The sequence below is a fragment of the Sceloporus occidentalis genome, unplaced genomic scaffold, assembly GCF_023333645.1.
Source record: "Sceloporus occidentalis isolate IW3139 unplaced genomic scaffold, rSceOcc1.0.p SCAF_2, whole genome shotgun sequence".
In the NCBI taxonomy this organism is placed as follows: domain Eukaryota; kingdom Metazoa; phylum Chordata; class Lepidosauria; order Squamata; family Phrynosomatidae; genus Sceloporus; species Sceloporus occidentalis.
In genome coordinates, this window is record NW_028316982.1 from 21,878,405 (window position 1) to 21,895,506 (window position 17,102).

Here is a 17,102-nt window from a genome sequence, read left to right on the forward strand (position 1 = left end):
AACTCTAGACTTCAGAAAAAAGGATTAGCCTTTAAAGGACGTTTTAGGTACTGTACAGTTATTCTGATGAAGGAACCCTGTAATTTTATTTCTTTAATTTGGAGTATTTTGATATGTTGTGCAGGATAAGCTCAAAGCATTCTGTTTCACCATCAGAGAGAGCTGTGCTGTTGCATCTTGTTCCTGTATATAAGCTCAGACTCCTGAAGGGCACCTTTTTATCATCTGTTTCTCTTGTATGTGCTCTGTTTTTGCACTTCTCTGTGCACTCTAAGTCTAAAGTAAATCCTTTTAATTTCAGTGCTTTCATTGGATTGAATTTCTACAGCCCACAGGTACTCAGAGGTAAGCTTCCCTGTGAGCCAGTGTGGTGTAGTAGTCTGAGCATTGGACTGTGACTCTGGAGACAGGGATTTGAATTCCCACTGGGCCATGGTAACCCACTGGGTGACTTTGGGCAAGTCACACTCTCTCAGCCTCAGAGGATGCCAATGGCAAATTGTCTCTGAAGAAATTTGCCAAAAAAACCCTAAGGTTCACCATAGGTTGTAAATTTCTTGCAGGCACACAACAACATCAACAACAAAGCCTCCCTGTGCTCAGTGCAGCTTATTCTCAAGTCAGTGCACACAGTCAAACAAGAGTTGATATAAGCAAGGAAGACAGAGTGTGACCTCTTGACTGATCGGTCCCAGCAGAATAGTACAGGATTAGGGCAGGTGAGTAAAAATTGATCAGAGGCACCTATCATGAGAGAAACTTAACTCATGGAAGGGGTCTGCTGATCTAGGAGGATCCATCTTTTTTCATGCACCATTCCCTACTACATTTAGCAGGGTTCCCCAATATACCATAGAAGTGCACTGTGTACAATTATGTGTGATGTAGGAAGACTTGACACAGCTCGTAAAAAGGGTCAGTCTGGTTAGTATTGGATGTGGGACTGCGGATCTCTTCTGGCAGGCCTTTCCAGAATAAAGTACTCGGCTATACAATGACCACTCCCATACACCAGGAATACCTTGGTTGATGTTATGACTCTGCCCACCATTATTAGATTTTAATGTTTACTTACCGGTATGTAATATTAATCTTAACTTGTTTAATTCTTTCTTAAGGGGGAATATTGTGAATATTATTGTATGATTTTAAATGTTGTTTGCCGCTTTGATGGTTTCTACAAAAAGCGGGATACAAATAAAAGATTTATTTATTTATTTATTTATTTATTTAATACCAAGTGCTATAGGCTATATTTCAGAAAAAGAAGCTAGCAAAACTACCTCTGAGTATTCCTTGCCTTAAAATATCCTATGAAATTCATGGGGTCACCCTAAATTGACAGGCAACTTGAAGGCACATGCACACACCAGCTCTCCTTTCACTCTATGAGCCTTAAATCAGACTAGAGTTATAAGTCATTTGCAGCACTACTAGGTTCGTAGAGCTATTAAAAAGTTTCTTGCGAGTTGCATTAGTGCTAGATGGGCACATGTGTTTGCACATCCATGCAAAATATAGGCTGCATCCTGGTTGTACTAAACAGGGTTTAAGCATTCCAATGAGTGGGATTTTTATCTGTCTGTCTTTCCTGGTTTGTTTTGAGAGATCCTCCCCAAGCATAACCAAGCAAGTTCTTTATTTCAGCTGCTTCCTGGAAGAGGGAGGAAGTTACTGTTGTTAGTGTTGTGTTGCTAAGAGACACTTGCATGCTCAAAGAAAAGGGGATACGGCCGCTCAAAACAATCCCATAAATACACATAGTGTCAACTTTGTACCTAAGAGCAAGGAGTTTCTGGAGTTAATCGTGTGTGTTCAGAAAAGATAATGGAATTTTAATCAAAATAAATAACACAGTAGTGCCAACAAGGTAAGCAAAATGGATTTTCTATGGGTGAATAGCTTCTATTACATTTCCAGGAACAAACTGTAAATTATTATAAATTTGCTTGATTCTGTTTGCCTACTATGAAGGAAAGCTGCTTACGTTTTCTGGTTTACACATATTGTCTTCCAGAGCAAATATTTAATCTATAAGGATACATATGAAAACATTGTGACTAAAGCCTGTGTTTAGTTGTTTTGATTGTTTCCCATTTTAAATCCCTTTTGACATTTCAGAATCCTTGCTGTCATAATTTGGGCTAGTTGGTGTGCCAAGAATTACTTGAGAAAAATAAATTTCAAAAGGACGTACAAGCCAAGGAGAGAACTAAATCTGGTAATGTATTGATTTACATTAAATTAAGCATGAGCAATAAGCCTCTGGAGCAAAGAAAAGCAATGGCCAATATTGCAGATCAGTCTCCAAACGGGACCAAAGATTCTGGGATTGCAAGAAGTCTGGAACAACTTGAAAACAGACTGACTATTCATGATTTTAGGAAAATGCAAGAGCTTTTTAAGGTGAGTAAACTGGAAGGCTAACATTTCTTATCTCATTTCAGTTATCATTGAGGCAGAAGAGAGATAGAAGAGGTGACATGGAGAAAGCAGAGCAACAAGACTCTATACATTGAGACAGAATCTATCATGAACTAGCTGGTTACAATTGATTTGTAGATTTTGTCTATTAATGTGATACACGATGAGAATGCAACCTTTCAGTTGGTGGGTATGCTATACTTACTCTTTGACTTTGGTATTCATAAGGTGGGTCAAAATACAAGTGGTTTGCATCCCAACCTAAATAGGATTTCAGAATGGGCAATGTCACCATCTTCTTTGTTGTCATTTAGGGTTTTTAAGAGCCATGAAAACAGAATCCTTGACATGCCTATTCAGATGTTAAGTCCTACACAAAGTTAAGTGTGCTTCTAAGATTTTTAATTTCAGTCAATTTAAGGAAGCCTTGGACTAGATTAGACTGTTTGTTTGTTTGTTTTCTATCCTGCTTTTCTCCCAAAGCAACTCACACCCCACATTAAAACAATACAGCTAAAAACATTCCAAAATACACAAATTACACTAAATACAAATACAGTAAATACATACCACTTAAACACAATTAAAAGCACATTAAAACCTACTCACTGAACTACACCAAACAATTAAAAAATGAAGGTCTATTGAAATAGAAAGGTCTTGGCCCCACTACAGCCTCTTTTAGGCTGGATGGAGTCCTGCCTTGCTTCAGTTAGGTGTTCACCACTACTATTCATTCAGTCCCCCTTTGGCCACTTTAAAGAGCCAAGAAGAGCAAGGCTCTAATATACACATGGTGTATATGGTGGTTCTCACCTATCCAATGAAAGGAGACCAGAGAGTAGGGTAGAGAAATCTCTCTCCTGGATCTTCACCAGCTGTATTTATGAAGGTAGTGGGATCAAGAGAAAGCCCTCCCCTGGAGATCTTTAAAGTTGGACAGGCTCATATAGAGTCATACTGTCTTTCGGGACTTATAGGTCATATAGGGCTTTATACCTCATAACCAACATTTTGAACTCAACCTGGAAACAGACTAGTAGCCAGTGAAGCTGTTTCAGGAATATGTTCCTTACAACCAGCTTCGTTCAGCAGTCTAGACACAGTGTTTTTGACCTGCTGTAGTTTCTGAATAGATTCCAAAGATAGCATTTAGAGTGCATTACAGAAATCTAAACAGGATGTAATCAGGGCATGTATTACCATGGCAAATCTGTCTTCATTCATTAATTTAGAGTATTTACACCTTGTTCTTCAGCCACAAAGGCTATTAGAGTGGCTTACAAATTGTTAATTAGACAGGTCCCTGCCCTCAGGCTTACAATCTAAAAAGACATGACACAAAAGGAGAAGGGAATGGCAGTAGGGAAGGGGACTTTTTCAGGAACCGGTAGAGCTGGCACACTAGTTTTAATTGTACAAAAGCACTCCTGGCCACCACCAAAACCTCAGGCCCAGAGTTGATTCCAAGAGATACACCTAAGCTATGAACTTCAAATGTGTCCAGCACAGACTACATACATCCCTGCCTTCTGACTGACCAGGATCACCTCTGTTTTGTCTGGATTAAGCTTCAATTTGTTCACCCTCATCTGGTTCATTACCGAGAACAGACACCAGTTTAATACTGAAAAACCTCCTTGGAGCAAGATAGAAAGGACAGAGTTATACATCCTCAACATACTGATGACACCAAAGAGTTCGTCACATGGGCCCTGAAACGGGCCCGTTGCATCCTAAAACAGGGCTGCTCACGGAACAGAATTGGGCTAGTGACCACATTTTACTGCACAAGGGAACGCCGCCACTGCCACCGGGCGTTCCAATCGCATTCTCCCCCCATTCCAGAGGGTGCGGTTTCTGAGAACTGTTCTAAAGCATTCTCAGAAATCACGCCCTCTGGAATGGAGGGAGGACTCAATTGGAACACCCGGCGGCAGAGGCGGTGTTCCCTTGTGCAGTAAAATGTGGTCCCTAGCCCCATCCTGTTCTGTGCACGCCCCTGTGTGCACCTGTTTTAGAACACAATGGGCTCGTTTTGGGGCCCATGCGATAAACTTCCAAATGTAGATGTTAAACAGCATGGGGAACAGGACTGAAATCTGAAAGACACGACATAGCAATGGCAGAGTGTCAAACAGGAGTCTCCCAACACCACCCTCTGAGTGTACCCCTCCAAGAAGGAGGTTTTTCCCCCAGTAATGGCCTCACTACAGCCTCTTCTAAGCTGGATGGAGTCCTGCCTTGCTGCAGTTAGGTGATCTCCACTTTGGCCACTTTAAAGAGCCAAGAAGAGCAAGGCTCTAATATACACATGGTGGTTCTCACCTATCCAAGCATCATTCCCGCATTCTCGTGATGCACAAATTGAAAGATATCCAGTAATGCAGATCAAGCTTATTCTGAGCCAGTGCTTGCTGCATTTTTGTCTCTGGACTACACTTGTCCCTCCATATCGCTATGGTTGGGGGCACACAACCCCCATGAATATGGAAAAACCACAAATAATAAAAACACCATGTTTTTACCTGAGAGGATACCTCTCTAGGAAACTCTAGGTCTTCCAGTGCAACTCTGTAGTCAATGTCCGACAGACATTGACCACTGAACTGCACTGGAGGAGCTACAAATGCCTGGTAGAGTATGCTCTCTAGGAATCTCTAGGTCTGAAAGTTGACCATAGAGTTGCACTGGAGGACCTAGATATTCCTAGAGAGAACATATTAATTAAATCCATGAATAATCAAATCTGCAAATATCAAAGCAGCAAATATGGAGGGATGAGTGTAGGTCTTAGCTCTGGGGGGGGGGGGGGGTGATATAATACCAATAAATGACATGGAATGTGTGCAAAAGCTACTCCTTTCCTTACTAGAAGGAGTGGGCAAAAGGTAGCCTGTGGGTGGTATGCAGTACCCAGGGCCTCTTTTTGGCCTCCCTGTCCATTCCCCTGTCAACAATTTTTCCCCAAATGCCTTCTCGGGGATATGGAAGCATTTTCACTACATTTTCAGGCCCTCCTGGGGTACGTAAGGTCCAAAAGAAGCCTTTTTAAAAACAGAAATTAATCAGGAAGTGACTGCTGCTCACTTCCTATTGTTTCCAAACATCTTTTTTCAGGGATAAATTTGCCCAGGAGGGCCTGAAAACATAGTGAAAATGTACTCCATGCCATTTAGAAGGCATTTAGGGATAAAAATATGGAAGTCCAGTTTAGATTTTTCTTTTCCAAGTTCTCGTCCAAGAAGAGGTCTCGTCCAAGGAGAGGTCTACCCACCAAGGGCTATTAATGTGGTCTTTTAACTGCTCAGAGTTGTTCACACCTGTCCAACTGAGTAACTTCAACCACCCCTGCCCATCTGAGATGAAAAGCAATGGAATTTTGTGCATTCAAAAGAACTGATAATGATTTTGGATAAGATTAGAGAAAACCTGAAATAAATATGTGCATACGTATCTAAAACAACCTCTGAGTATCCTTTGCCTAAGAAAGCCCTATGAAATACATGCGGTCGACAGGTGGCTTGAAAGCACATACATACATATCAGGAAGCATTTATCAGGTTAAAGAGTGTGGAAGTTTGATAAAACGCAGCCCGGGATGCCTGTGTCCTTTAAAAGTGTGATCAGACAGGAAAGGAGGGCAGAGAGTCTGAAAAGGGGTGGAGGGGAAAGATGTCATGGTAGTTTGTAATCTAAGCACACAGGAGCATGGAGCTGAGACATTGCACGTATGGAAATAAATGGCCTCTTTTAGTTGTACCCTGCACATGAAAGAAAGAAAGCATAAAGAATGGCACTCATCTATTGTAAAGGGTTGCAAAAGCCAGAGGAGCGGAACGATGTGGGGGAAAAGAAAAGAAAAATCTAAAGTGTGCCTCTGAGTCAATGTTGAAGCCTATCACAGAAGGGTAGGTACTTACAGAGCAAGAATGGAAGGCTTAAAGAAGCTGACCCCACTGGCTGTGAATGCAGAGCTCAGAGGGCCCAAAGGTGTCATTGCCTCTAAAAACAGAAACTACTCTTGGAAAAAGTGTTTTACGGTGCATGGAACTTAAAATCATCAATGCTGTTGTGGTGCTGTCACTCTGTAATGGACCTCTAAGCAGTCTGAGCACAAGAAATGGCACTTATTTTTATTTCTAGCTTTGCCTTCTGGTTCTGGCAGCCAACTAAGTGGGTAAAAATTCGGCTCTGCTTGTAAAAGCTCAGGCTTGCTGACACTCAGCTTCTTAGAAATGGCTCCCTTTCAGGGCTCATTTTTATCAGTAGCTCCCAATTTCCTGTTCCTATACATGTCCTTCTGCTCCTGCCATGTTTGAAACCCAGAGTAGGCAAATGTTGTCAAATGCAACTTACATTTTTGTGGAAAGCATGTGGAGGAGTGTTTCATTAAAAGAACAGAAACTTGGATTAAGGAACTGAACACTCACAATCAACACAAAACCAATTAATAGTACTGCTGCAATAATTTTAATATATTTTAATGCAGAAAACTATGTGAGATATCACGAGGAAGTTTCTGCTCACTAATAGTGACACTGTGAAAATTTATAATTCCCGTATTTAGTCATTTATTTATTATTTTATTTATATCTTGCCTTTCTCATAATGTAAGGGCTCAAGGCTGCTAACAACAAATTAAAAATATTACAAATTAAAAACAATACAAATGCATTAAAATGTTGATACAAAGTTTACAAAACAATTAAATACTTTTAATAAGTTAAAAACATTACACATTAAAAATTAAAATGGATTAGAAAATCTATACAAACTTTAAAATCTGTATTGCACAGCATTTAAAAGCCCAACCCTCATTGGTTTGAATAAGCCTGTTTTCAGAAGAATTTTATGTAAATGAGTTTGACTTATAATATTTGGATGTATTGGAAATTACCCATGGAAATTTCTTCCTGGCTTGGGATTCAGAGTGCATTATTTATTTATTTTTGGTCCAGTTTTTGATTGCACAGTAATAGTAATTAAGACTTGCACTGAGGCTAATTTTTGAAGGTCTTATTCAGCTGATAAGATGGAGAGGAGACATGAAAAGGATGTCAAAAATTAGGGAGCAACTTGTGGGTCAACAGCTGAGAAGGTGGGCAATAATTTGGTAAATGTTGCTGATGAAGTTTGATCCGTTACAGTTATTCCCCCTGCTAGGGATGGGGAGCATATTTAAGATTTATTTATTTATTTTTATTTAGTTATGCTGTGGCCTCTGGGAGACCTGAAAAGAACCCACTCCCTGGCGGGTTCATTTTAGGCCACACACAGGGTATCATTGGCGCACTTGTGCAACATGATGATGTCTACATGGCGCAGCACAGTGTAGTGCTGTTTAGGCGCTGTGCCAAGCAGATATCATCATGGTGTGCCCTGTATGGACGGGCACACACCATGATGGCAGCCAAAGTGTGTGGTAGGGTTGCTGAGCATATAAACGCTCAGCCCCCACACACCCCTAGTTCAGGCCCAGGCCGGTGCAAAGCACCCATCTGTACAGGCCCTATGTGTCTATTAATGCAAGCTAAAATAGCATTTCCCTTCTTTACTGCAGCATTACACTGCTAGCTCATGTTCAGTTTATGATCAACAATAATCCCAAGATCCTTTTTGCTTGTAGTACCGCTGAACCCAGTATTTCCCATCCTGTACCTGTGCATTTGGTTTTTGTGGCCTAAATGTACAATTTTGCATTGTCTCTATTGGATTTCATTTTATTAATTTTTTTTTCAATTTTTCAGTTTATCTAGGTCCTTTGCAAGGTTTGTCATTATCTTTCTGTTAGGTTGAGAGAGTGTGACTTGACTAAAGTCATCCTGTGGGTTTCCTGAGTGAAGATTTGAAACCTGGCCTCTGGAAGTCCTACAATACCACACTGACTCATATGAAAAGCATATAAGCTTTTTAATGACTTGGGACTTTAGTATCTGAGGGGATGCCTCCCCTGTGTGTGTGTGTGTGTGTGTGTAAACACACACACACCAGCCAAATAGCTTTTCAATCTGCAGAAGTGTGGATTGAGGTGGCACGATAGATGATTCTCAGTGGTGGCTCCTCACCTATGGAATTCACTTTCAGGAAATGTGTGATCAGACCCCACTATGAATATTTTAAACTCCACGTTAAAGACCTACATTTTGTCATTTCCACAATATTTCTTTCCGGGCTTGCTTGTGTCTGTCATGCTTTATGTTTTGTTTTCTTACTTCTGGTGTACTTGACATGACCTCAGAGTTCTTGCAGCTTGTTTTCAGGGAGGAGAATAGATTTATGTCCTTTGATCTTGCTTTGGCTGGAGCCTGGATGCACCCAAGACCTCTCCCATTAACCCATGCTTCGGTGAAAGTGAGACAGTGTGAACGAAAGCAAAATGTCCAGCATGTTTGATCTCTAATTACTGCAACACGGCAGGCCTGTGGTTTAAATTGGTTCTAATTGAGGTGATTGCAATTACAATAGTTTCCCTTCCATGCTCTGCCCTTTCTCCCTCTGTGAGCACTGTTCAGTTGTTGGGGGATGGTGGCATCCAGATGTAACATACTGTAGTTTGGCAGGGAATGATAGAAAAGTGGCTGGCATCCTTTCTGTAGCAGTGTCCCCTGACAAAGGAGGGTCAAGGAGGTAATGAAACCCTTTCCAGTCATATTCATTTTCAAGCTGTGTTGTAAAGATGGGGAATCTTCAACTGAGCAGCCAGAAGGCAAATCAAAAAGGGAAGTCTTGTTTCTGAGATTCAACAGAGCAAGGAAATTGTCTTTTCTTCACTGACAGATCTATTTCAGATCACCTGCAGAGTTCTCATTCAGGCACTGCTCCTGCGATGGGCAGCTTTTCTATGGGGAAAGACTTGGCAGAGGGCAGTGGAGACAAGTTGCAGAGACAAAATGATTACAACTTCAGAGCTACCAAAGGATAGAGAAGCCTGCTTTTTCTGCAGCACTGCCAGCTGTTGACAGTAGGCTTAGGGTTGCCAACTGATTATTCTTCCCAAGGTTCATGTGTCTTTAACAAATCTTTCACTATGATACCAAGAGACAACATTCGGAGGTCAAATTCCTACTTGATATGTAGACACTGAAGGAACATGAGCAGAGAAAACTGCCCTTGTATGAAATTGTGTGTGGAGAGTTGTCACTGGACATTCCTTTCCTTTCCTTTGCTGTGGACTGCCATATTGATCATACTGAACCTTAACATTGGGATCCTTTCACACACCTTTCCTATTTGTCTTAAACTACAACTTATATATAATAACTGTGGGCCTGGTGTTTTCCACTTTGAACACATGTGCATTCCTTGTGGTTTGTGTGCATATGATTGCTATCCCCACAATACTCTTAAATGAATAATCCTTAAGTCTCTTTCATAGGGCACAGGCGTGGTATTTTGATATCACTTCAGCAACCATAGTTACATCCTATAGAATCTCTGGATTTGTAGTTTTATGCTGTGCTAGAGCTCACTGGTACCACATACCAACTGTACCTTCCTTTTTGCATTCACCTACAACTGCTATACAGAGGAATACTGTCTCCAATACTGCAGATAACATAGCCATTGTAGTAGCCACTGATGACATCATTCCTCCTAAATTTCTTCAGTTCCCTTTTATAGCCATCCTAGTTGGCAGCCATCATTTCATCTTGTGGCACTGAGTTCTATAGTTTATGTGGTATGAGAAGAAGAATTTCCGTTTATCTGTTCTGAATCTCCTAGAAGTTACTTTCAATGGATAGCCCCAGCTTCTAGTATTATGCAAAAGGAGGAAAGTCATCTCTCTACCTACTCTCTTTACCCCATGCATGATTTTACACATATCTGTTATGCTTGCCTTTTTATTACAAGCTAAACTGCCCAGAGTTTTGGAATTTTTCCATATAGGATAATATACATGACCATTATCTACTTTTACACCAGATTGGGTTCCAGAGTATTTCTAAAGCCTATACAGAACTTAAAGCCCTAAATACTGTAGTTCTCAGAATCAAAACACAGTGGCCTGAGAATAAGGTTCATTTGGCTCAATGGGGCTTCCTTCTGAATAGTCACATAAAGGATTGTGTTATAAAGGACTAACCTTCCCCCTATGAACATGGCCTGTCAGTTCTGCTTATTTTATCGACTTCTATCATCTATGTATTATTTTATATGTATATTGTTCTCATTTTGTAGAATGTACACCATAGGCAGGTTTCTTTTTGTCTGTTTTATTGATTGTACGTACAGCACTGTGTAAATCTACAGCGCCATATAAATAAAGTATAATAGTAATAGTAATAATAATAATAATAATAATAATAATTTCAGATCTCCCTTGGCTGCCCTTTTTCATGTGCTCTTGCTTTCAGGTGGCTACCAGAGATAGTGGTGTTTCAACAATGTTACCTTAGCCCCCTCTCTAGACATATACACCTAGCACTTTACATACTGTGCTTTCCATAAACAATAAAATATATCCTATTTGCAGCTTTAGCAGCTTTGTAGAAGATTTGATTCATATTCATTGCCTTTGGCTATGATTTTAATTGACTGTACTAGCTGTTCTTTAATTTAATTTGGGTTTTTTTTTTAAAGCTACTGTCTTTTTTAATCTTTATATTTTGCATGTATGAATCTCTCTCTCTCTCTCTCTCTCTCTCTCTCTGTGTGTGTGTGTGTGTGTGTGTAAAGCCAGTCTTCCATATCCCCAGATTTCTGCATCCATAGGTTCAGTCATCCATGACTTGAAAATACCCCTTCCCCCCAAAAAAGGCAAACCATTTTACTACCCCACTGTAGATAATGGGGCTTGACCATCCACAGATTTTGTATCCATGGGGGGTGGGGAGAGGGTTCCTGGAACCAAACCTCAGTGTATACAAAATGCTCACTGTACTTTTTCACTTCATGCTGTTATGAGAAGGAAGAATATATATCTTCAAATAAATAGCACTCACCTAATTAGAATCAGAGATGATGGTAGGGGTTTTATAGGTCATGTAGTCCAATAGTAGTTTGTGGCTTCCATGTCAGGGAATGATGAATCTGCTATGTATTTTTATCAAAGGTTTTGAAGGATCTGCTGAATCTGTTTGGGGGTAATCCTCGGCACTTTGGCTAGTTCATTTAAAATTCAGAGTAGATTCATCACTCCACTGATATGGAAGCCATCAGCTACTAACAGATTCCAAATCAAGAAGATCCCAGGAGATGGCTTTCCACAGTCTGCTTGATTAGAATTGAAGAAGAAATCCACCTACATGATTTATATTTATTTAACTTAATTTTTATGCCACCTTTCTCGCCAGATTGGGGCCAGGGCGGCCTCGCCGGCAGCCCAGAGGCCCCAATCCGGTGCTTTTTGGGACCATGGAGAAGCAGCAAGATGCCGCTTTTCTGTGCTCCCAAAAAGGAGTGTCCATGGGGCTTCATGCCCCAGGACACCCCAACAGGTGCAGCCCTGGGAGAAAGGGGCCACCCAGCCCCCTTCTCCCATGGCTTCATTCCCGCGGCCGTCTAGTTGCCACAGAATGAAGCTTGCGGCGCCACAACAAAAACAAGCTGCCCAGAGCAGCTCCTTTGGTGCTGTGCCACAACCAGGAAGTGACACTGTTATGACGCCACTTCCTGTGTGCCACGTTTGGGTGCTCAACGGTGGCGCCAGCGTCATGGCAGCCCCCGTGTAGATGGGAGGCCGCCATGATGCTGGCATGGTCCCATTCTAGGGTTAGGGAGCATGTGGATGGTGCACACTCCCTAACCCTAGTATCGGTGCGAGTACACCGCTTTATAGTGGTCTGTACCGCACCAAAGTTTGGCTACCAGTCCTGAAAAAACACAAAATCAAGACCCAGCAAAATGCAAATGAAAAAACCAGGCAGGGTCAGGGGTTTCCCCAGTAGTAGATGATCACTAATTAAGCAGACACTAATCATCTTGCATATCCTCCCACCCTGAAGCCTTGCCATGCAACAACAGAACAATACATAGATTACATGGAAATCACTCCTCCCTACACAGGGTCACACAGTGTGTGTGTGTCACTCTCTCCCATGTCAGCATTCTCTGAAGAGGCCAGTCACAGCTGCTGGTGAAATGTCAGCAATAAACTATTCTAGAACATGGCCACATAGCCCGAAAAACAAAAAACTATTTTAAAAACTTATAAGAATTTAAAAACAGTTAAAATCATCTAATTAAAACAGTATAAACATGATTGATTCTATTATGTCTTGGAATGTTCAATCAAAATGTATCCTCCTCTTACCTAAGCCCATATTTTATGTCAACAGAAAACAAGCCTTAGCTTTCTGCTATGTGATAATCCAGTATTGGAACATACCCATCCATGTTCACCTTCACTTCTTTCTTATTCATGCTAAACATACCTAACTCGTTCAAAGAGTTCACAAAGAACTGCTTGACTCTCTAGTGTAATACCTTAACACATTAGAGATGCCCTCTTATCTCTATCGGACCAAGATCCTGGTTGCTGTCTATGGCAGGGGAAGTGAAGGGGGTGAGCAATGATAAGGCAACAGGCAGAAAGAGACCATGAAAAAAGGGTTTCCTTCAGGAGATAAAGCTTCTCTGGATGCTCAGGAGATAGGAGGATGGTGTTATCTCCTGAGAGAGATGGCTTTTGGTGTAATTTCCCTCTCCCTGCCATGTCTTGGTTGTAAAACCATTTATGGCAATGTGAGACTTCTCCCAAAGCAAGTCAACAGCAGGATTACAGTCTTTTTCTTCTTCTCTTTTAAATATCATTCTTGAGAAACATTTCTGTAAACCATGCAAGTTGCCTAACAGCTGGGACATAGATTCTGCTTGGATTTCTCCTAGATGTTGTTATGGCAAGCAATTTGTGATCTCTTTTACCCACACTGTGTTGCCATGAATGAGCTTTGCTTATTCCATCAAGTGCTTTATCTAGACAACTGTGAAACCCCAGCATGCACACATCTTGAGAATGATCAGTCTCAGGCAGATGAATTCTACGACTACTGAGCATGATAGACAGTCCCGTTGGGAGAATAAAAAGCCCCTACTGTTCAGATGTGGGTGGATACAGGAGCAGTTAACTTGTTGATGACAGCAGCTGCCACCAAAGACAGAATGAAAAGCAGAACATTTTCACAGAAAGTCTGATTTATAGTGATCTACACTCATAGTATTTAAAATATATATACAGGTGAAGTTTCCCTTCTTGTGAAGGGGTCAAGCCACCAGAATGTGGATATCCCATCCTTCCCTCCTCTGTCCAGTTATTTGGATGGGACCATTTACAATTTTGAGATATGGTACAGGGGCCTAGAATGACAATTTGTGGCTCCCACTGTGAATAAAATAGTGCTGAAGACCATTGGGAACCTCGGCCCAGTCTCTCCTGAGAATCTGTGCCTGGAGCTACTTTCAGATTAAAATATAATGGCTTTCTTTAGTTGTCAAAAACACAGAGGTGTGGCCCTAAACCTTAACAGAGTCTGGCAGAACAGAGAAGTCTAGGGAAAAAATGCATCAAAGTATAGCTCGGTTTTATTAAGAACAGAATAAAAGAATGGGTTATATGTAAAAGGGGTGGGTTAAAACTATTGCCAAACTATTAGGCAGACAGGGATCCTTGGGTCTGTGTGCAGAACCTGGATGTAGAATAATTAGCTTACTTGCTGTTCACCGCTATGATCTTTGGAATAGCGGTATATAAATAAAACAAATTATTATTATTATAAAATAATACTAAAAACCGTCAGTAAAAATGCTGATATATCCAATAAGTACTAGGCTAAGAGACTATAAATCCCAACCAATAGACAAAGTGAAGGGAAATATTTGACATACAAAATAATAATAATAATAATAATAATAATAATAATAATAGATTTTATTTTTATCCCGCTTTTCCATAATGATCAAAGCGGTGTACAGATTAAAATTCCAACATCAAAGTACATACATAGCAATAAAAACAATATATAAAATATCGTTAAAAACAATTACACAGCCAGCTGAGTTGAGGAAGCGTAAAACCGTACAAAAGTCAATTACAAAATAGGGGGAAAGGACATGATGTCACATCTCATGGGGGGAAAGCTTGGCAAAAGAAAAAGGTCTTAAGATTCTTTTTAAAAAGATCCAGGGAGGCGGTGGAACGGAGCTCATCGGGAAGGTTGTTCCATAATTTTGGGGCCGAAATATAAAAGGCCCTTTGCGAGGTCACCGCATATTGCACAGTTGAGACCCTCAGCAAATTCTTTCTGGCTGACCTGAGTGTGCGGGGCGGATTATATGGGGAGAGGTGGTTCTCCAAGTACCCTGGGCCCAAGCCATTTAAGGCTTTATAGGTAACTACCAACACCTTGTATTGGGCCCGGAAGCAAATAGGCAGCCAATGGAGATCTTTCAAGATAGGTGTTATGTGGTCTGCCCTGGAACATCCAGCGACCAATCTCGCAGCCATGTTCTGCACTAATTGAAGGTTCCAGGTTTGGTACAAGGGTTGCCCCATGTAGAGCGCATTACAGAAGTCCAATCGAGAGGTTACCAGAGCGTGTACTACAGTTTCAAGGTCCCTCCGGTCCAGGTAGGATCTCAGCTGGCGTATCAGCCGAAGCTGGTAACAAGTGCCTCTGACTGTCGCATCCACTTGAGATGTCAATTGGAGCAACGAATCCAGAAGCACTTCCAAGCTGCGAACTGAGTCCTTCAGGGGGAGCGTGACCCCATTCAGGACAGGTGGACAAATTTCACTACCCAGACCCGGGGAACCTATCACTAGTACTTCCGTTTTCTCTGGATTCAAACTAAGTTTGTTTTCCCTCTTCCAGCCCATTACCGACTCCAAGCAGACATTTAGAGGAGAGATGCCATCCCTAGTCACCATCAGTCGGAGACACAGAGAAGCATATCTGGGTGTCATCAGCTTACTGATAACACCACGCCCCGTGTCTCCAGATGATCTCTCCCAGCGGTTTCATGTAAATGCTGAATAGCATGGGGGACAGGATAGCTCCTTGAGGGACACCAGATGTAAGTTCCCTCTTATCGGAGCAAGAGTCCCCCAGCTGCACCATCTGGAATCTACCCGAGAGGTAGGAACGGAAGCACTGGAGCGCAGTGCCCCCGATACCTAACTCCCTCAGGCGTTCCAGAAGGATACCATGGTCAATGGTATCGAAAGCTGCTGAGATGTCCAAAAGCACTAACAGGGACACGCTTCCCCTGTCCATGCCCAGTCGGAGATCATCGACTAAGGCGACCATGGCAGTCTCAACTCCATAGCCTGCCCGGAAGCCAGTTTGAAATGGGTCCAGAAAATCCGTTTCATCCAAGATTGCTTGGAGTTGGAAGGCAACTGCTCTCTCGATCACCTTTCCTAAAAAAGGCAACAGTGACACAGGCCGATAATTATTATGTATCAGGGGGTCTAAGGAGGGCTTTTTTCGCAGAGGTTTAACTACTGCTAATTTCAGGCGAGATGAAAACTGCCCCTCTCTAAAAGATGTATTAATTATGCGGTGCAGCATGGATGTTACCGCAGTTCCCCCCTGAGCTGCCAGCCATGAAGGGCAGGGATCGAGGGAGCATGTTGTCTTCCTAACACTTCCAAGAATCTTGTCCACTTCCTTGGTACTCACAAACTCAAAGTGATCCAGTTTAATAGAGTCCACGGAAGCTCTGGATGCCTCTCTTATAGGTTTTGAAGAAATACTGGCGTCGAGATCAGCCCTTATCCGAGAGATTTTATCCGCGAAGAAGTTGTTAAATTTGTCACAGCAGGCTTTAGATGGCTCTAAAATAGGGTTCAGGGAGGGGGGCAGTTGAGTCAGCTCCCTCACTACCCGAACAGCTCTGCCGGACGCGACTCCGCAGACGCAATACGTACAGCATAAAACGAATGTTTAGCTGCACTTATTGCCACTCCGTAAGCCTTCAAGAGAGACTCAAGGAGTGCCTTGTCGGCTGAATGATGTCTTTGCCAGTTGCGCTCTAGTCGTTGCACGGCCCGCTTCCTTTCCCTGAGATCTTCTGTATACCAGGGTTGCTTATTGGAAGCAGGCTGGAAAGGACGCTTGGGAGCGATACTGTGTATAGCCCTAGAGAGATCTTTATCCCAGATGTTAGACAGGGCATCAACACAATCGCCATCAGTTCCAACCACATAATGCTCTAGGGCTTCTTGGAACCTTTTGGGTTCCATCAGCCTTCGAGGGTGGACCATCCTAATAGGTCCTCCACCCCCGAGAGGGATTTGGGTAGATGCCTTGAGTCTAGCCTCGACCAGGAAATGGTCCGTCCATGATAGGGCAGAGATATTAGATACCTCTGCCCACGGAGTATCCATGTCCGTACTAAAGACGACATCGAGAGTATTACCAGCCCAATGCGTGGGTCCTGAGACCAATTGGGACAGACCCATGGCAGTCATGGTAGCCATGAATTCCTGAGCCACACCTGTTGGACCTTGACTGACCTCGAAAGGGATGTTGAGGTCTCCCAGGACAAGAAGCCTGGGATACTCCAACACCAGTACTGAGACCAGATGTGTCAGCTTGGCCAGGGAGTCTGTTAGTGCACGGGGTGGACAGTAGACCAACAGAATCCCCAGACTGTCCCTAGCCTTCAGGGTCAGGTAAATACACTCAATGAAGTCCGTTTTCCGGACATGGTTCCTGGTTAAGGGAAAGGTGTTC

At 42.2% G+C, this 17,102-nt stretch overlaps 1 protein-coding gene across 1 annotated transcript in view; it reads left to right on the plus strand.

Annotated features, from left to right (window-relative positions):
• The first annotated feature begins 1,737 nt into the window (after positions 1-1,737).
• Positions 1,738-17,102, plus strand: part of LOC149318041 (cilia- and flagella-associated protein 337-like) — a 183,011-nt gene continuing 167,646 nt past the window's right edge. The window contains exons 1-2 of the mRNA XM_089508904.1: positions 1,738-1,870; positions 2,122-2,406. Coding sequence (XP_089365030.1) covers positions 2,251-2,406 — 156 coding nt within the window. The 5' untranslated portion in view covers positions 1,738-1,870; positions 2,122-2,250. The remainder of the gene's footprint in view (positions 1,871-2,121; positions 2,407-17,102) is intronic.